The sequence below is a fragment of the Varanus komodoensis genome, unplaced genomic scaffold (genome assembly GCF_004798865.1).
Source record: "Varanus komodoensis strain SLA01 unplaced genomic scaffold, ASM479886v1 scaffold12, whole genome shotgun sequence".
In the NCBI taxonomy this organism is placed as follows: domain Eukaryota; kingdom Metazoa; phylum Chordata; class Lepidosauria; order Squamata; family Varanidae; genus Varanus; species Varanus komodoensis.
Window position 1 is genome coordinate 29806338 of NW_025335349.1, and position 21743 is coordinate 29828080.

Here is a 21743-nt window from a genome sequence, read left to right on the forward strand (position 1 = left end):
CTGAGGGATGGTGGAGGACAGGAAGGCCTGAAGGAATGTTGTCCATGGGGTCGTGATGGGTCAGACACGACTTCGCGACTAACAACAACAACATTAGGTGTCAGGCAAGTTTCCAGTGTCACCTACCACTGTTGTGCAAATGCATAATGCATGGGTGGGCAACTTCAGACATGCTGAGATCCAGTCCCCTGAGTGCCATGGGCTGGACTCCCACTAATATCACTGTGCCACTGAATCTGGGAGACAGGGAGGGCAAAGTCGGGATTAAATAACAGTCTGCTGCCAAAATTCATCTGCACATGGCTTGAAGTGACCGCATTTGGCTTGAATACACGTCTGCTGAAAGCCTCTGTGGCAGTTTACTTCCAAATGTCAGTAGCAAACCACACGTTCCTTTTTTCCCATTTTTAAAAGCATAGTGCAAGGAAGCAAAGGAGGTGGGCAGCAAGAGTCACATGCAGTATGCCACATGTTGCCCATCCCTACCATAATCCCATTTTTTAAATATCTCTCTCTCTCTCTCTCTCTCTCTCTCTCTCTCTCTCTCTCTCTCTCTCTCCAGTCATTTGTCTCCATCTGTGGGCCATTTTTAGTGAAAGTCCTGAATAGCCCAGTTGTGTATAACCTATGAAATGTTTTCCTCAACCTATTAAGAGCATTTGGGTTACCTCCTCTTTCATAGATACCATTTAAGAATACATTGCCTTGGCTTGATGCACACAAACTATAGCTAAGGTGATAAGGCCTTCCTGGACTGTATCATTTGGGACTGCAGAGGTGGGATTCTCATGAGCAGAACTAGTGAAAGATGGAGAAGGTGAGATCAGAATTCTCTGTGACACCCAGATTTCTAGGTCAGGGTGTGTGTGTGAGCAGGGCAGAAGGATGGGGATGTGTGCCTGGTTGCACCTCACAGGGCAGCATTTTGGTGGAATGCCAGGAGCATCACACATTTTGATGCAATAAAATACAGCAGAAAGGTTGGTCTTGGAGAGACTATAGAGAGGGAGGGAAGATCAGAAGCAGAGAAGAGAAATCCCAAGGAGGACAGAGAAGAGCAAGAGCAAGCGTGTCATTCTGCCCTCCCACAGACACCCCTCAGCAGCTGCTTCACCATCCCTTTTCAGCAACTGAGGACTAAAGTCACGGTTGAGACCTGCACTGCTCTGCACAGCCAGAGTCAACTGCTAAAAGATCACCCCCATGTGTGGCTCATCGAATGTTTGGCCCCCCTTCCTCCTTATTTTACTGCTTAAAGATTTCAGTTGGAAGTCTTTATTCAGTGGAAGGCTGGCTGTTGCTTGCTCTCCCTTGTTCAGAAATCCTGGCTCGCTCTATTTATACATCTCCCACTAAGTTGCTCACTGGGCTCCTCCCACACACTCTCAGGGAACAGTGAGCCTGGTGGGCTGGAGGCAGTGTGAGCTAGTTTGGGGCCAGTCCGCTTAGTCCTCACCCATCCTACTGCTGTACAAAAACAGATCCTGTGGCTCCTACCACCACCCAGGGCTGCTGGAAAGTAGCGTTACAAATGGAGGAAGAGAAAAGAGTTGACTGTCCCCTGAGTGCAGTTGGACCACCTGTGAATTAGGGTTTTGTCTGCCTCTTTCTGAGACCTCAGCCCACCCCCATAGATGTTGTCAGTCTAGTTCTTGTAAAAGCTAATACCATAGAGATGCTCATCCCCCAGAAGGTATCTAATGAAGGTTCCTTCTCCATGCTGTTATTTCCGAGGATCTGTTTTGGAAGCACTGAGGAAAAGGGGGTATCCATGGAATAATGCCAATAATCTTTAAGAATTGACTCTATGATATAGTTGTAATCACAAAATACAAACTACCCATTTCATTTTCTTTAATCCAGAAAACCCCATTAGAAGCAGGTAATGGTTTTTGGTCACTTTTCACCTAATGTAGGTAGAATTCAAACCAACAATGCCCTGCTGCGCCTTTGTTTTAGTCCTCCTTTATCAACCCCAGTTCCAAAGGGTAGGGGACTTTCTTCATTTAATGATGGTGTCATTTACAGTCCAGATTATTTCCAATATTTACAGTTTCATTGAGAAGGCAAAGCTTTCCATTTTGAACTGATTTTAATACCTTAAAAAAACCACACACACAAATTATGATTTGCACAAATGTCACGTCCGATTTTTTTTAATGCACAAATTGCTTCTGAACTCCCCCCACCCCACCCCCAAAATCAGTGTTATCTGCTGACACTTGCCAGAAAAGAAACATTGCAGAATTCAGCTGGGCTTAAACAAAATGTAATTCCTAGTATTGCCCATCCTACCTATAGTGCATTTGTGTGTGTGAAAAACTAACAGTCTGCCTCATAATGTGCTTGTATGCTTGGGGAAATGATGGACTGCCTTATAATGCATGTGTGTGCGTGGAAAAGTAATCTGCTAGCTTATAATGTACTTGCACAGTGTTATCCCTTGAAAACTTCTGTGTCAGCTGGCTGGCTGCCCAGCCTATAGAACTTTAGAAGTTCCCCTTCACAGTATTGGCCCCACCTTGGCTCCCTTTGGCTCCATCTCTGTTGGTCCGTTTTCTGCCTCACCAGTTTGATTTGCCACCAACCAACACAGGTTAAAGGTTGTCCACCCCTTTTATAGAAAGCCCCCATGGCTACAACCTGGCTTAATGCATGAAACTCCCCAGATAGTGCCAGACCTGCTTCATGTGGTGTTCAAGAGGTGGACTCCAGGTCTGTTTTGGAAAGCCATTCTACTCCCATTAAGAAATCCTGGGTTCAGAGCCATATCCTGGCTTAGTCCAGAACTCTTCATTCCTGCTTGCTACACAAATGGAAGCACATCCCTGAATTCTGTATGAAATAAGGCACTTACTAAAGGTCTATCAATATGAATGTGTGTCTGTTTTATCCAGGTAAGATGGTGCCAGGGGAAGGTAGTGCATCTCAGTACTCTGAGCTATTGTTCAGGTTCTCAGGATGAATTGTAAAAAGTGTGAGATTTACTTGAGAACTTCGTGACAGAGTGCTGAAAAGCACAATGCAAATATGCCTATTTATAATGAAGAAGGTGAAAAGAGAAATGTTTTGCCAGAAAAGGAGAAAAATAGCTACAAGCAGGTTCCATTTTTACCCAGTGCATATTTTAGACATTTTTTGTTGTTTGGTGGGTTCCCCATGCTGGTATTGCACCCATTAATCACTTTTGCATGTACTGCCTTGTGTCTTCCGTCTCCACCAGTAGAGAGGGCTGAAATGGAGGGTGGCTATTCAGCAGGGTGGCCATGTGTCCCACTACAGAGGGGACAGTCTTCTGTTTGTTTGATAAGAGCGCATGTGTGGTTATTTGTTGAGATCTCATCATAATTGTAGGACCAATTACCCTATTCCTTTCTGGAGAACAAAGCGTTTGACTGGCTGGGAATGCTGGGATTTTTTCCTATCTAAATATGAATAGAATTGCTACCTGTTGATATCTGTTGATAACCTGTGTTGATATCAGCAACCAACTTAAAAATGTCCCTCTCATGTCTTAAGGTACACACATGCCCTATTCTATAGAGATCAGTCTTTCCTTGAAGCCATTCCCAATATAAAGGACTACCTGGGCCTGGTCTGGTTTAATGGCAAGGACCAGAAGAAGGGCCATCCATAGTTAGCACCTGGACAACAGGTACAGAGGTCCTTAGGTAACACTGTCTTCCGCACATTTCTTACTGTTTAAACCCTAATAATTATTTCTGTATGTGCTTCTGTACATATAAATTAGCCTACGCAAATCTGTGTCCTCTTTTTCTAGTGATAAATTTTCCTCTTTTGTAGTGATGTGGAAATAGCCACCACAGGAGTAATTCTTGCCCCAACACTGCAGTACAACCCGACTCCAGTGATGAATCTGGAAAAGCTCCATTTTCTAGCTCACCTTTTTTCTAGCTCACTGCTGAGCCACAAGCAGCCTCTGGCCCCACCTGGGTTTTCTCAGCTCTCAGAACCTTGCAGGGGTTTGCAAGTATTCAGCCAGAGTGCTCAAAAATCCCCAGGGCTGCAGCCTCTTTAACTCTGCCTGTTGAAATTAGTGGAGGCATCATGTCTCCATTACCCCCAGGAGACAAGGGATAAAGTAGCAGTAAGCCTGAAAGCAACCATTGTGGAAATAAACATGCACCTACTACTGAAGCCTTTTGCAGTAAGAGATCTCCAGCAGTTGGTAGATGTTTGCCATTCCCCTGATGTTCCTGCATACCCTGCATGTTTGCCATTCCCCCGATGTTCCTGCATACCCAGGAACAGCAAACATTCCAGATGTTTGCTGTTCCTGGGTATGCAGCCTCTTCAACTCTGCCCATAGAAATCAGCAAAGAAGTCGTGTCTCCATCGATTTCAGTTAACAGAACTGAAGAGCCTGAAGCCCATAATCCACCGGTGATAGGATGTCACAAGCAAAGGTAAAAGCTATTGCTTTGCCTCCTTTCTACTGTTTTCCAGACAGAGGAGACTGACAGGGAAGGCTGGGGCAGGAGTGGGGAAGCAAGCCCCAGGTTTTAGGCCTAACTCATCCCCAGCTGGACTGGAAATGGGCTGCAAGTATCCAAGCAGGAGAGCCCCACTTTTGAAGTCCTCTCTTTCTCGCAAGCTGGCCCAATCCTTGTATGCTGCTTCTTTACCTCCTAGGCACCCTCCTATCTAGAAATGAGAGATTGCGCCAGTCGTCTGACATTCACTCTCCTGGTGCACAGAGAAGCCTCCATGCTGCATTGAAAGCATCTGGGGTGGTCTCTCATGGGCCGTTGTCCACTGCAAGGGGTGCCTTCAGGGAGAGCCTTTACAATCCCAGTTCCTTTCCTGTTCGTTTCTTAAGGCTGAGGAATGGGAGGGATGAGATGGAACAGTTGCCATATCTCTGCTCCATCATCATGAGAGAGAAAGAGAACCCATCCAGTTCTGCTTGGGCACAGCTAAGCCAGCCCTTTTGAATCAAGGAGTTGGCTTTTGCTGCTCTTGAAGAAGAAGAAATCCTCCCTGAAAACCCTTCCTGAGGAACACCCATATTTCTGAACAGAAGTGCATTTCCTCCATAAAAGCACATGATTCCCCTATATGCTATGTGAAACACCTCCAAACATCTCCTAAAGTAAGACTGGAAATTGATGTGGAGGGTCGTTTACAGCTGGAGTATCCGACAATTTGGGTGCGAAGCAAATAGTTTTTATAAGGCCAGCAAAATAAAGAAGGAAGAGTCCCATGGCACCCTAAACATCATACATGCATAATGTTCACATGGTCTTGGGTAATCTTTCATGCATCTAAGTCAACTCTGGCTCTCCATGGTTTAGTCCATCACTGCTTTGTTAGTCTTTAAGGTGGCAAAGAAAGTGTTGTTTCTGCTGCAGTGGAATAGAAAGGCAACTCCTGTAGAAGGTAAGACCAGTGACGTTGCCAGGAGGAAACCTGCACATCCCTAGGATGACAATAGATCTCACCTGAAGCAAAATTTCCAGCTAGGTTTCTTCCTCATATGAAATACCTGAACAATACTGAGGAAAACCAAAATGTTTCTAAATAATCTTACTGAAATTGGGATTGGATGAGGACTGTACTTCCTCATCTTCTATTTCAGACATCACCCTAGTCATGGAGTACACCCAGGGCCATGACTTGTGTTCCCATTTGCACATTCTCTCCCACTTTGGGTCTACTGAGTCCCTACCTATCAATCTGCCTACCCATAAGTAGAAGTCCTTCTATTGTAGAGTTAAGACGGAAGCAAGATGAGATTTATGGGGCTAGTTCACACAAGCCAGTAGCCCACAGGGGTCAATCTTTGCTCAAGGGGCTGCAGTGCATGTGATAAATATACAGCTCCTGACTGGGGGTCATCAAAGATTGTTGTATTGTTCAAGCCCAGCCTGTGAAAAATATTTGAAAGTAAAATAATCCTTGCATAACTCTTCATCAGACAGTGGGTTATGTGAGAGTTTTTGGATCCTACCACCCAGGGTCACATGACAAGACAACCCCCGGTCAGGGTCTGCATAATCATAATGGTGTCCAGCATGTACCAAAACTCCTCAAGGGTAAATGAAGCTTTGGTGGGCTCCATCCTACATATACTGCTGAACAAGAGTTGTACAATCTTCTTTTCAGCCACTGTTTTGTTCTCATGGGATAGGTGTGGGATCTCTTAACCTTCAGTTCCCCACTGGCACTGTGACCTTCTGAGTGGGGCACAGTGACCATACCACAATATCTAAAGCTAAGTAAGCCAACATGCATATGTTATTCTGGTTGTGAAGCAACAGCAGTCATGAGGAAATTGTCCACAGCAGGACCCACTTTTTGTTTGGCCAAGCAAATTACAATATTGTCACATTCTTCCTGCAGCGCTCCCAGCATGCTCAGCTGGGCCTGACTGTTCAAATAAGTCTCTCTCTCTCTCTTTTTCTAACTAGAAGAATGCTACTAGCTAATTATCACAAAGGGACACTGGAAAGAAATTCTGAGGAACTTGGCAAGTCACCACTGCAGAGCATTAGAAGGATGTTCTTGTAAACAAAAACCTGCAGGCCATATTATATTTCTGCACCTGCTTCTCTCCAGTTCAATTAAGAGATGATGTGCTTCTTTGTTTCCTATGGCTTGGCCTTTTCTGCCTCATTCATGTATTTAACAGCTGTGAAAAGGGAGATCTGAGTATTCTTTTCTGGGCTTGAAATATAGTGTTAGCTGTTTAGATACCAAAAAAGAAGAAGAAGACTTTGTACCTTGACAGCATTCCATCCCCGTGCTGAGAGGTCCAATGTGCATTCTTTTCTGGATGATCCTGGAACTTTGGAACTATTTTGGAACATCCAAAGTTTCATGAGGTGATGGAATGCGTGGATCAATGATGCATTGTTTGATTATTTACTATTGATTGGTTACATGTACTTTCCTTCAAGAAGCCAAATTACGTGATCTTCCTCCTCTCCATTTCATCTGCACAACCACCCTGTGAGGTAGATTCAACCCAGAATCATGGCTGAGCAGGAACCAGAAACCAAGCCTCCTGAGTCCCAGTCCAATGCTCTGCCACTACAGTCTGCACTGGTTCTCTCATTACATGACTCTGTGCCACTCTTGTTTAAATATGTCTATAGGCATATCAGGATCTCCCCTAAAGCCCACAATAGTTGATGAATAATTGGATTAATTATTGATTAATTATTGGGTTCTGTGACTATATTGATCTGGGTCAGCTCAAGAAGACATACAATTAATTCTTATAAGGATGTGTCAGCTAACCTTGAAGGTATTTCTGTAGTAGTCTTTCTTCACTAGGAATAAAGAAAGACATTGGAACACTGGACTATACAAAGAGGAGGTAATCAAAAGACATTCAGAGGCAGAAGTAGCCCATAAAATTATATGGGCTACCTGCAAATATTCTGAATTTTAAGTTGCCATAGCTAGGGTTTATACACGTCACATTTCCTCTGTGAGGGCCAAATTATACTGACATTCAATGTGCCTTTTCTTCTAAGATGCAAGTCTTCAAAAACTCTTTCTCATGGTTCTCTAAGCTAGAGAATTACCTGAAGCTAATGAGGTTCTATGTTATGCAAAGCCTCTCTGGAATGACTTTCTCTTTTGCTTGCATGAGGATGATGTCAGGAGCCTGAAGTGATGCTTGCTTGTTTGTACATTAGATAATAAAGGTAATTGGCTAGACATACTACTTGCTTTCTGGTCTACAAAGGGAGCCAAGTGCCAGGCATCCAACAAGTATCAGTCTTAGCCAATGTGGGGTTCATCTAGGTAGACCTGATGGCTACAGACATGGCTATGAGGGGTTTTAAAAGGTTAGCACTGATACCTTGCAGAAGTCCCATAAAAGCAGCCAGTCAGTGCAGCCAGTCAGTTCTTGGCTTCCCATAGAACCACTACACTATTGGTTAGAGTATTGTTATGGGACTCGGGAGATCCCAGTTCCAGCCCCCACTCAGCCATGAAGCTCACTGGGTAACACTGGACCAGTCACTGACTCTCAGCCAAACCTACTTCACCGGGCTGTTGTGAGGATAAAACATAGAGCAGGGGAACCCGGTGAGGTACTTTACGTAGGTTTCCCTGCAAGGGGGAAAAGGTGGAATGGGAAAGCATAAATAAATAAATGTTCATCAGAAAATAGGCAGCAGTCTGCCTGCACCTACCATACTGACTCATTTTTATGGGTGGCCCTGTGCAAACAACCTTGTCATAGTCAACCAGGGACATGTGGGTAAGTGTGGCAAGATCTCTCTGAGCAGTGTCTGATTTCAGGAGAGAGGCAGCATTTGTGGAGATGCCTTTGTGTTTCTTGTTTTGCCTAGTTGTGCTTTTATCTTTTCTGCATCCTAAGTTTAGCCCAGCTGAGATCTGATTCACACTTTATGGGGAAATTGTTTCTGAAACAAGCACGGCTGATATTCCCTGCAGTGAACACGTAGGCAGCGTGACAAAGAGGCATGAGTTAAACGAAGGAGTGTGGTACACATTATCATTTCCAGCATCTCTTGGATCAGCACCTGTCTCTTGTGCTCCTACTTGCACTGTCTTAGATTTAAGATACCTGCCCTCCCAGCTACATATATAGAAACATAGAATCATGAAACAGTAGAGCTAACAGAGGCCTAAAGGCCATTAAGTCTCAGTGCAGGACTCCTGGTTGAAGCATCCCTGAAAGATGTCTTCCTGTAACTTGGGCCATTATTCTGTGAAATGCTCTCTGGAGGAGAGATCCTTGCCCTCCTGTGTGCAATAGCAAATGGAGTTTCTCTTACCCCCCCCCCTCTGTCTTCTCTGCTCCAGGCCAAACGTGCCCTGTTTGTTTAATCGCTCCTCATGGGGTATTCTTTTCAGTCCCTTGATCATCCTTGGAAATTTTATCTCTCTCCCCATCATTTGATTTTCTGCTGCTTTCCAGAATACATCTCCCCAAAACAGAAACATAGGAAGAAACTCCAACCTAGCTGTTTTTCCACATGCAAGCCAGTAACAACACTACATTCCCTCATGTGTATCTGTGTGTGTACTGTAGGGCAAACTAGGAGATTGCTGGATTGGGGAAGGTGATATTTCTGTTCAAAGCAATATCATTTTTTTTAAATTACAGAAATAAAATTCATAGTGATGTTGACAGTCATTATGTTTATTTGAATGAAATTTTCTGCTTTGTGTGAACAGAACTTCCAGTGCTGTGAAGCCATGCTTGAGGCTGTGGAACAGCAAGATTTAGATGCTGTCCAGATCCTTCTCTACCAATACACGCCGGAGGAACTGGATCTCAACACTCCCAGCAGTGAGGGATTGACTGCCCTGGACATCGCTATTCTGACAAATAATGTGCCCATTGCCAAGGCTCTTTTGAAAGCTGGGGCAAAGGAGAGCCCACACTGTAAGTATAGCCAAATGCAAACATTTGCTGGGTTGTACAGAAAAGGCCAGCCAAACCCAACGCTAAGTGGCATCCAGACTTATGTGACTAGCAGTACAAGTGTTTACATTTGACGCAGGCCGACAAGTGGAAGAACTAGAGCAAGCACTTAGAAGCACTAGATGGATCACAGGGTGGTGCCATGTGGTTCTGCACATGCTATCCCAAAGGAAGCACATGGGAAAGGCCACTTATGGCCTTCGCCTGCCATACACAAAGTCCTCCTCAGAGTGCTTTAGACTTCCTGAGCAATATAAAGGGCTCACATTCCTGCTACACCATGTAACGATCGCATCCCTTTTTGAGAAGTGAGATTTAGATGTTGTCATTTTTATCTTTCATTTAATTGTGGCATTTCTGCCATGCCCAGATGGCAGCCAGTTGACCGACCATCTAGGCACTATGGAAATACCAAGATTAGCTATTGCATAAATGATGGACAACATTAAAAATAAGATCAGTGCAGACATGAAACCTGACAGCATTTGATAAGTTGAATTCAGGTGATTATATTCTACAAGTATATGACAGTGATATGCTGATGGTAATATTAATTAGGAATTTGCCACATTTGATACTGCTACACCTTTCAAAACAACCGCTAAAACTCCCCCAATCCCAAATAATAATTACCAAGCCCCCTGTCCCAAAGCTAGTAGTATCCACGGCTGGGTATTCAAGCTAGAAAAGCTTTTTTAAAAAATAGTTTATTCACATCTTCTATCATTCTTAGTTATGGTTTTCTTCAATCCTATACCCCCTTTCTGGAAATAAGCCCCCATCAAACTCAGTAGGGATGTTTAAGCAGAAAGGTATAGACTCCTGCTACTGAAGGAGCTTTCCCCAAGGTAATCTCCCTGCCAAAATCTGTGTTCAAGTTCCCTGGAAATTTTCTTTTCCCATGATGGAGATTCCTCCACTTAAGAATTTATTTTCTGTTTCCTTTGGCTGTGTTTTGGAGCTTGCTTTCTCATTGTGAGGTGAACAAGGGTGCTGGGCACATGGTTTCTTTCTGCTACACATGCCTTCCTCACCCTGCAACCTACCTGACTGCATTTCTGATCAGAAAAGGCTCCATGGTAGGAGAAGCTCCTGATGTTCTCCTCTGGGCTTAAAGTGAAGTGTGGAAATCCAAGGGGACGACAGAGGACCAGGCTAGTGATTTTGTACAATGAGAGACAGGAAGTCACAACCCCCGTGGCTACTTCCTAATGAATGGAAGGAAGAAGAACCCTGCACCCATGCATTTTTCACACCTCCTGTTGAAAAAAATTCAAAAGCAATCTCTTTTCTATGCCTACTGGTCCTATAGTTTTGTTGCCTGCCACCTCAATGGATGTTGGGAGACCAGAAAGGAACAAAGGCATCAAACATGCTGAAGTTATGCATCCATTCCAACATCCAAAGAAGAGGCATGTAGATGTGATCCTAGAAAACCAAGCGTACCTACCTGTTTCATCCATTTAATATGCATTCCAATCAAAATCTGAATTTGAATTCAAGGGATGCCATATATCAGGAGTACGCGTACATTTTAGCTCTTTAGCAGATGGAGTGTGCTTGGTGACATGTTTCTTTAAATACCAATACTTCATCACTGGTTTATTAACATGCAGCATCAAGATGCTCTGTCACACACTGATTTTCTGTCAAATTCTCTCCATGTTAAGTTTCTCCGTGCATGCGGATGCTTAGGAAAACCAACCCATGAAGTCAAGATTGTGCTATTGCAATAGCAGAAATGGCTGGAAAACTTCATTCTTGAATTGTGTTCTGGCTCTTCCTTGGACACATGCATATCCACAACAGCGTGGAGGCATTTTGGACATGGAAGCACATTTTAGCTCTAATGGCAAAACACAAGTTTTAGCAAATAAATTAATAAAGGTGGTTTTCCAATGGTGATCTACAAACTTTATTTCTTTAATTTGATGTTTGAAAAATATTAGATGTTGTTAACTTATACAAGATCAAAAATTGGAAAAAAAAAACCATTTAGCTCTACATACAACTCTACTTGGCTGGTGTGGATATGTGCCATCAAAAAAGCCTAGTTTTCAATTACTTTCCAGTGACATCCACGAACCTATTGCTTTGTTTTGTTTCATTTCTAACAAGTAGCTACATTTTCTCTAAATTGCTCCCTCTGGTTTACTGTTGTTGTTGTTGTTGCTGTTGCTGGGTTTTCGTATATTTTCTTATTATGCATATCAAACAAGTCATAACAAAACCAAAAACAATAAACGAATTAGAAAAAGAAAAGATATGCGATTAGTTACACTGCATAAAGGTTAAGGATATTGTTTGCAACCAATACATATGGAATGTATATGCCATATAAATTGCATGCACACAAGGAAATATACTACTTTCAGTAGAAGGAGTTGCATAAGTTTCAAGAAGGCAAGCAAAATATACTCATATTTATCCATGCAGAAATTGTGTCTAAAGTTTTTCACCTTGAAAACATCAATAGGTACTCAATTCATTGCATTATTTCATTATCCAGGGGGACCATTTATTCACTACCTGCACACACACTCCACTTTGGCCCCCTGACAATTAATTTCAGATGAGTGCAAAATTTGGGCCTCCATTCTGCAATTTGTGCAAAGTTACACAATTTCTGCAACATTATGGAACAGAGGCTCACATTTTGCATAAACTTCTCTAGTTTTTTTTTTAAATAAATGCAGAAATCATGGCCCATTTTAAAAATGGCAATCTGCATCCTTTCTCAACCAGTGACAGATTGAATCAGCACCAGCGCAGGACTGGGTCAGGGTTGAGAAAATCCATTATATTTTCACCCTCTTCTTCACCCCTCCCTACTCAATGCATCTTACTCATGCCAGTTAGTTTCCCCTGGACATGAACAGCACCTAACACTTTGTTACAACAGCATACATCTTAACAGCAATATTAATTTGTTAGTTAATTGAGTATGAGAGTTGTAGGCTGTAGAACTGGGCAATAGATTGCAACCTTAGGGTTTATTTATTTTTAACAGCACCACACCGCACAAGAGACTGAGCAACTGCACAATAAATAAATAGACAAATAAATAAACCTAGAATCCTGAGCCCTGGAACTGTTTTGGTCTTGTAGGATCCTAATGAAAGCCAAGTGAAGTCAGTTGAGCCTGGCTGGGAGACGGAAAACTGACAGCCAGCCACAAATGCAATCCTTGTATTTTGTATGTGTGGTGTGCTGGTCCAGCGGCTCCAGAGGCCAACCCTTGTCCAATATCAGCATGAAACTTTTACACTAAGAGCACTTAGAGTGGTTTATGAAACTATCCTTTGTCTTCTTTCATGGGACTGTCTCGCTACCTTTTTGTTTGTTTGTTTGCGAGAAGGAAAGCAAGTGACCTGCTGAGTTAATTAATCATGTTTAAGCCATGACACAAATTCTGACGCCTGACCTGTGGCTAAAAATACACTGATGTCTACAGATTTTGCTTGAAACTGTCAATGCCTATATTTAGGCCTTTCCCAGCAACTCCATAATGAAACTGTGTTTTCAGGGATTCAGACCTAGCAGATGCTGCCATTAATTTGGAGTTAGTTAAATTAACAACATTTAGTACTGACCTGTCAATCTCTGAGCTCCAGGAAATTGCACCTTGAGGCAACTAATATTGCCCATTTTTTTCCACTGGGCTGTGTGTGCATGGGAGTGCGTGTGCTCCCCCGCTCTTGCACTTTTGCTAGGCCCTCAAAATTGGTGCACCTTTATTGCCACTTACAATATCATTTATCCTGGCCTCCTTTAACCTTCCCAGGAGATTATTCCCCATCACCACCCCTCACATAGAGTAGCTGCTCAATGAAAAGAGTTGTGTAGTTTTGTATTTGTTTGTTTATTTTTCTGTCATGGTTCGTGACTGGAAAAGAAAAACCCCATGGGTGACAGGGTTCGTAGTACATGATTGACGGCTGAAGCAACATTCATTAGGCATGACAAATCTACAGGAAAACACAGCCTGAAGTGTTCTAAACAGCAGTTTGGAAAAGAAAAAACCTAAAGAAAGAAGAGAGAAAAAGACTAACCTAATTTTTCATTGACTTCATCTGTAAATCAGTGCAGTCTGATGGCATGCAGGGCAATCATAAATTAGTGTTCATTTCCTGTCATTAATACAAGCATGTCTGTGAACACAGAGAATATGAATCTATAACCACTTCATTTCCATTTTAAAAATACTGCACTGTGCTTATTACCATTTTTTATTTGGCATTCTGCTCCAGCCAGGGGGCATATGAAACCTGAAGGTATTTCTGCACACATCTATCCCTATTGAGTGGGAACTGAGTGTACAAATAGCTGGCACTTCCTAACCCACCGGCTAGGTTCGGATTCAAATCACCCTTGTTAGGTACTATAATTTTGAGAAATGAGCATTCAATCAAATAGTTGTGAAATTCAAGCTAGCTCAGGGAGATCTTGTGCCACAAAATGGTTTCCTTTGTTTTGCCGTAGATTTGTTCCCAGATTTGTTCCCAGATTTTTCACCAAATTTACTTGGGAGTAAGTCCCACTGAATGCAGTAGGGCATTACTATGCACAGGCCTATATTATTATTCCTGGAGTCCTGTTCCTCCCCACCTCCTCTCAACAAGCCATGGCATGGAATCCCATTGAATCATTTAAGCCCACCTTCCAATAAAGTTGCTCACAGTTTTGGTGAACTGTGCTTATTTATTTAGGTGCTTTCCAGAAAGAAAGCAACCCATTTTAGTAATGCCAATCAGCAGTGTGCTCTCAGGACCTGGATTTAGGGTGCAGTCTTATGCATGTCTGCCCAGAAATAATTCCAACCTGAGGGCACAATCCTATGCATGCTTAGACCAGAAAAGTCCTACAACTTCCAGTATGTACACATAATGAATTCTTATTAAAAATACGCTTGCTCTAACAAAACCAGCTAATCTTACTATGTCTCTGCCTGCACTCATATTAAAGCTAAAGCTAAATTTGGAAGGATATCAAGCAAACTTGGAAGAATGACAAGCAAATTCTCATTCAACAAAAATGATTAAATTTATATTCTAAATTCAAAGATAGCTTTCAGTGCTCCCACTTGACAATGAAAAGGGTGAATGAATGATGCATAAGAGTGCCAAGATTCTCTGCACATTGTCTCCATGTGCCCCCTCCCCATTCATGTTTGTGATGTTTGCTACTCTCAGATGGGGATCCTGTACAACTTGGGCAGCAGTTGAATGGAAAGTCTGTATAAATCTCCCCCGAAGTGTGCAAATCCCCCCCCCGCCCCCAGAGACAAAATCATGGCTGATCCAGTCTAGGAAATTTGTGCAAAACAAACTGAGCACTGGGAAGGCAACTAATATCGGCATGTGTTGGACAGGTCTGGCAGACACACTCCTGCTCATATTTGGAGTGTCAAATGGCGCATGCTGACATGTTTTGTGAGTGCACGCAAAATTCCCATACATGCCTAAAGAAGCTGCTGTGTTCAAAAGTATAATGCAAAGTGCTGCTGTGCAACGAAAAGTGATATTTAACAGTGCCAGGAATGCATCAGAGTTAGAGGAATTGAGGGTCCTTCAGAAGCAAATTTCTTAAACAGAATGTGTAGCAATGCAATCCAGTGCAAGCTTAGGCAGGAAAAAATTCTACCATTTCCAACCATTCCACAAGTGGGACTTTTTTCTGTTTAAACCTGCACAGGATTATATGTGGAAAATCCAAAATGCTGAATTTGAAATCTAAATATTAAGTTTGTCTGAAATTTTATTTTGTCCAAATGTATTAATCTCTGTAAATTGCTACTTTGTGAAAGGGGTAGGAGAAGAAGTGCAGCTTCACTGAGAGACATTCAGTATACAAAGTGAATCAGGGTCGAACCTTGCACCCCTCCAGGATTGAGGCTAGCGGTTCCCTTTGGGTAAAAAGAGCAATTTCTGTCCTCTGCATTCTGACGCCCCTGTGGCAGAGCGGTTCTCTGATGAACCATGCAGCTTGTAAACCACACAGGACAGTAGGATGAAAGCACTTCTTCACTGTACATGCACACCCTGACCCAAGGGGATGGACCACCCCAGTGCAGAGAGCAAAACCAAAACAAAAAACCATGCTCCTCCATGTACCTAAAGATGACTTGGAGTGACCTTCATGTAATCTCCTGCTGGAGGCTCCTGATCATGCCTTAAAATTACCTCCTGCTGCTCCCGTCTTCAGAGGTTAGGTGAGTGGGTGACAACCAGGAAAAGGGAAGTTTTGGCCTGAGTGTCCTGGTTTGCTTTGTTTTGTTTTATTTTGGTGCAGTATCTTCCCCAGACATGTTTGCTCCAGATCTTCACGGCTAGCCTTCTACCTGTAGACTCTCACTGGGTACATCAGCTATTTTACTGCTCTTACAGTGCTGGTTATTTAATGGCAGTGCTGCTGTTTCTCTTTGATGTTACTACTACTGATAATTTTTGAGTTTGTGGAAATTTCCCCCGGATTTGCTATGTCTTTAGCAAATTATTATTGCATGTATATCCTGTCTTTTTTCCCTCCAAGGTACCCAAAGTGGCTGACATAGCCCTCTGCCTTTCATTTTCATCATCACAACAACCCTGTGAGATAGATTAGGCCATGAGTCAATGACTCCCAAGTCCCATTCCAGCACTGTGGCCACTGCACCACACTGGCTGTGATTGTCTTGTCAGCCACTGTTGAAGTTTTAATGACAGGCAAGGTAGGCACATCCCTAAAGGGATATGCCAGAAGGCAGAAATGTGGGCTGAAGAGCAAACTGAACCCAGGACCAGCACTGTGTGTAAGGATTGGGCCACTTCTCTTATACTACAGTTTTCATGGATTCATAATCAGAACTAGAAGAAGGGGCAGGACTGAGAGGCCACAGCCATCGACCCAGAGATAAGACAATCTGGAGAACCAGATGGCTTCAAGTTCTGTGGGAAACTTGATTGGGAATGCAGAGATGTGCAGGGGAGGACTAAAAATCATCAGAATCACGTAAAAATGGCAGATCAACTGAGAACTGCCAGGCATTCTCAGTGACTGCTCTGCAAGAAGCATGAGCCACACTGATGGCAGAGACAGCCCCTCTCACTTTGGAAGGAAGGAGAGATATTCCGTTGGAATCCAGTTCCAGTCACACTCATTAAGCCACATGTTCTCAGTAGCTAGTATGCTAATTTCATTTGCATATTTGGTTATGGATGGTTAACTCTATGGTTAACCCTAATATAATCAAGATTTTAGTTAGCAAGTATTTTCTCCTGGTCTGTTTGGAAGGAGAAGGAAGAAGACCAGCATATGACACCATGCATTGCAGCCTGCCAAGTTCTTGATTAACACTTGCTTTTATATTAAGAGGCAAGCAGAAGTAACAGGAAATATTGAGGCCATGATTGGCCACAATTTTTGACTTGTGGGTTAAGACAATAAAATGAGCCCTGTCTAGACCAACATCCATCTAGACCAACATCCTGCTCCCTATTTTTGCTCACCGGATGCCTCTAGGATACCCTGGAGCATAATCCTCTCCTGTTGTTGCTCTCTGGTATCAGGTGTTTCATGGTCTACTACTTCTTAACCTCACGATCATTAGCCACCACAAATTTATCCAATTATCTTTTAAAGCTGTCTAAGATAGGGGCAATAACTGCGTCTTCTGGCATTTGGCCTGGTGGGTCACAAGTTTTGCAGTTTTCTAGGACCACTTGTGCTACTGCAGAAGTTTTGGGGAGCCACTTCTTGGGTTGCAGCTGCTTGGGTTGGCAGAGTGGTTTTGACAAGATGTGATCAATACCGGGGGAAGGCTGGTGTCTCCTGTGTCAACAGTGCTTCTTCTCCATTGCTGTTTTTATTCTGATCTTTGTAAGAGCTATCCATGGTTCTCCATGGTGGTGGATCTATTTTGGGGGTTGCCTGCCACACTGTATATGGTTCTTATAAAATTCAGTATAGACTGAAATAGATAAGGAGCCCCACTGGCACTGAGGTATCCACATTTTCTACCCCACACCCAAAGTGAATTAAATTAATACTTCTACTGTGTAAAGGCCTGACACTCATGCTGTTCCCTTTTCCTGGCAGTTGTCAATATGGAGAACAGGTCAACTCATCTCAGCAACTTATTGCAAGAGGCTCAGCAACGAGTGAATGATCTGTCTGCACAAATAATGAGTGAAGGCCTTGGTACAGACAGCTCTGAGAAGGAGAAGCAACTGAAAGCCTGGGAGTGGAGATATCGGCTCTACAAACGCATGAAGTCAGGCTATGAACATTCCCGTAAGAATGACTGGTGGTGGGGCGGGATGGGGGGAATGCATGGACCATACAGCCTCTGTACAAGAATAACTGGAAACTTCATAATACACCAATTCTCCGGTTATTTCTCACTAATACTGGTGCTGAGTCTCCATGTTATAGCTGGTGAAACTGGTTTAGAGAGGATAGGCAACCTGCCCAAATGAAAATGTGAATGAGTGGTGGAATTCAAGTGGAAGATGGCAGGTAGACGTTAGTGCAATTATGAGATAGTTTCTTAAGGCCTCTGCTGCTGAAGATAAGAGGGAATCATTTTTCTATTTTATTTTTCCATTAAAATACATTATCCTTTTCGCAACACAACCATACTTATTCCCAAGTAAATATATGAAGAATGTAAGAAGCTAAGAAAAGCCTTCTTGGAGCAGACCGAGAAGCTTATCTGGTCCACCATTCTCCTGACGCAGTGGCCAACCGGCTGCTGCAGGAAGCCCACAAGCAGGACAGCACCCTCCCACCCAAGCTCCCCAGGATGTGGTGGGCATAAGCATGCTGCCCCAGATACTGGAGACAGCCCAGAGCCATCGGGACTAGTGGCCATTGATAGGCATATTGCCCATGCGTTGTCCACTCGTCTTTTAAAGCCACCCACACTCATGGTCATCATGACATCCCATGGAGGTGAATCCCATAGTTTAGCTATGTGCTAGGTGAGGAAGTTCTTGCTTTTATCTGCGCAGAATCTCCTACCAATCATGAGATGATCCTTTTGCTTCCAGTATTATGAGAGAGGGAGAAAAATGTTCTCCACACCAGCAGGGCAGCGGCAGGATACTCCATTCCAGTAGTTTAAGATGATGATGATGATGAAGATGATGATGATATCAAGGATGAGAGGTTTTCCTGTTGCTAAGATACATGAATACGCAGCAGGAAGCAGAGATGTATTCATTGTGTGCTTCCTAAATGGAACAATATGCATGTTCATCTGAAGGTTCATAAGAACCTTCCAGGGTCTAAAGTTACCCAGCAGTATCACTGGTCTGGACTAGCATATTTGCCACGCTAAAGGTACAATATTACGACCCAGAATAAGGGGGACTTCTTAGGTACTGTCAGTCCTCCATGACTGGTAGCTGTTACTTATTAAATGGTGAATCTTCAATTCTTGAGCCAGACACCTATGTTTAGGTTTTGGTACTGCATGCATTTTTTACATTTACAGCACAATCCCATGGGGATGGCCACAAGCCCCTAGACCAGTGATGGCGAACCTTTTAGAGAGCGAGTGCCCAAACTGCAACCAAAACCCACTTATTTATCTCTAAGTGACAACACTGCCATAAAACCTGAAAACTGAGGTTTTAGTTTAGAAAAAACAACTCACAGCCAGTCCAAGCATACATACATACATACATACATACATACATACATACATACATACATACTTACATATATATATCCTTGGCAGCTCACTGACTGGTCATGCGAAAATTGGACGAGTTGTGGCTAAGGAGTCGCAGCACGTGACGTCATTGCCTGGTGCCACTACTCCTTGCCGAGCATGTGCGTGGCCCCTGTGTGTGCTGTTATCCAGTGCTCAGCTGCTGGGGCGATGCTGGGGCGACTTGGCTCATGTGCTGACAGAGAGGGCTCTGCATGCCCGCTGTGGCAATCATGCCATCGGTTCTCCACCACTGCCCTAGACTCAGAGGCTTATGGTCATCCAACACAGAGTGGGAGGAACAGCAAGGACAATCTTCACCATCTTCACCCCCCATCTCTCGCCCTGCATATCTCACGAGACAGGCTTTATTGCCCATCTAGCTGGGACATTTCAAAGTAGGAGGCACAGAGGCCAGAGAGACATCCAACACTCAGGAAACCCTGCAAGCTCAAGCGTTCCCTCTCCGGCCTCCCTTTCCACCTTAATATAAGCCTTCCTGGTTTCCTATGTCCACAGATTAGCATGATGTCCAAACCATTGAACTGTGGTTTGTGTGTTCTCTCCATGTCAGGATTGGACACAGCAGCTTGATCTGTTTGAGCTCATGACCTGCAGTCCTCACCCAGTGTCTCGGGGTCAGTGATCAATTCAGCGGGCTCATCCTAAGAATCCTCATTCCTTAGAAATGCAACTTACTAACATTTCCATCCTGCAGTTTCTGAAGTTTAGCAAGGCTAAGGCTGCAAGGCTGTATTCATTGAATTAGAAATTAGGGCTGTTGAAATTAATAGGATTTAGTTCTAAGTAGACATGTAGAGTGTTGCAGCAATAATTTGTTTCTCAAATGGGGTAAAATATCAAGCAATTATTTAAGCTCAGTCATATCCATGAATTTGCATATTTAGCAATCATTTGAATCAAGTACTGAAATCCAGAAACAAAATAAACATGAATGAATGAACTCCGTTGTTCCTTGGTGACCTCTGATAGTATACGGCTGACATATATCGAAGATGTGTTTGATGGAGGAGGGATGCTAGTGCTGTCCAGAAGACCTGAAGGCCATCATGGAAACAGCTAGTGCGATCAGATCTCTTTAGCAGGAATGGCTTGCTAGCATTCGAAAGACAAACAGAAGCAACTTTAAACCAAAGCTCACCACTGCTGCACAGTTTTGACGTATTTCATTGATGACCCAGAGCACTGTTTGAAAGATATTTCTTCTGCATGACACATGGTGTTTTTTCTTTGCTCCCAGGAGCCCCGGAGGCACCAACCAACGTCTGCCTTACGGTAACAAGCAGTACATCACTCACTGTCACTTTCCAAGAGCCTCATAGCATCAACGCAGCAGTGGTTACTAAGTACAAAGGTACTAGATCTGAATCAATCTCGTGACCGTTCGTTGAAACAAGTTAGACTGAATTGGGCTTGGCAACCTTTCCACAGTCCAATGTTAAGCATAGATTGGATTGAAATATATTTATCGGAACATCTGTGTATCAATGATGTTTATTTAGATGTGAGCTACTTCCCCAGATTTTCCCATGAGCTCTGCTGTCCAGAAGTGAAGTAGAAGGGACGTAACTGCATCATTCCTCTGAATTTCTAGCAGAGGCATCCACATGCCGCAGCTAGAACATGTCTTTATTCTTTTCGGCACCAGGCTAAAACGTCATGGCGTCGCATCACTTTATTCCTTTTCAGCGCCACATCACTTTATTCTTTTCTGTGCCAGGCTAAAACCTTTTTTTATTTTCCCAATGTTTTAAGAATTGATTGTTTTAATAAGGGTTTTATTGTTGATTGGAATAAATTTATTAGGATGCTATGTTTTATTCTATTTTGTGTTATTGTTAAACTGTTCTGAGACCATGGTAAGGGACAGTCTAAAAAGTTTTAAATAAATAAATTATCCCATGTTCAGAACAACAAGGGGAAGGGACAGCAAAGGGCCCTCTTGGCCATACAGGGCCGCCTGCTGGATGCTTATTGTTGAGTGGAAGTGTAGCTGTGTGGCCTCCTGTCCCTTCATGTGTCTGCTTCCAATCTTCATCTCAGCTGTCCTTCCACCACCATCGCAAGAGAATGCCTAGAGTAAGATTTCTTTTGAGCGCTGTACTTCTTTGGCTGTCTAGCCTCCTTTCCCTCGTTTTTCTGATTCTCTGGCCTTTGTACCTGACACACAACTTTCTCTTTCCTTATTCCCCATTGACTCTACCATTTCTATCCATGTATCATTTTTAGTTCTTCAGGTCTTTCTTCATTTCCCTCTTATTACAGTTCGCTTCAGGCTGCACCAGCTTTAAATGTATGCCGTCTGACTCTACCTATAAGTAGGGAATGGGTGTATCTGTCCATTTTGGTTTCATCAGGTTTCTTATTTTTCTGATTGTGAATTTGTTTGGCCCCTCCCTGTACCAGTCTGTAAATTCCACCCCCAAAGAAGACAGGCTTCTTGAAAAGGTGTGGACATTTGAATGGACATTTCTTCTAATGCATGTATTTTTGTACACACTTCTTCTACATGCACACTTCTTGCAAGCCAGTGTGGTGTAGTGGTTAAGAGCATGGGACTGGGACTCAGAGGATCTGGGTTCTAGTCCCCGCTCA

At 43.3% G+C, this 21743-nt stretch overlaps 1 protein-coding gene across 3 annotated transcripts in view; it reads left to right on the forward strand.

Moving 5' to 3' along the window:
• ANKFN1 (ankyrin repeat and fibronectin type III domain containing 1) overlaps nucleotides 1–21743 on the forward strand; it is a 302123-nt gene that overhangs the window by 199529 nt on the left and 80851 nt on the right. For all 3 annotated transcript variants that reach the window (XM_044422145.1, XM_044422144.1, XM_044422147.1), the window contains 3 exons: nucleotides 9184–9394; nucleotides 17510–17704; nucleotides 20389–20502. In XM_044422145.1, coding sequence (XP_044278080.1) covers nucleotides 9184–9394; nucleotides 17510–17704; nucleotides 20389–20502 — 520 coding nt within the window. The remainder of the gene's footprint in view (nucleotides 1–9183; nucleotides 9395–17509; nucleotides 17705–20388; nucleotides 20503–21743) is intronic.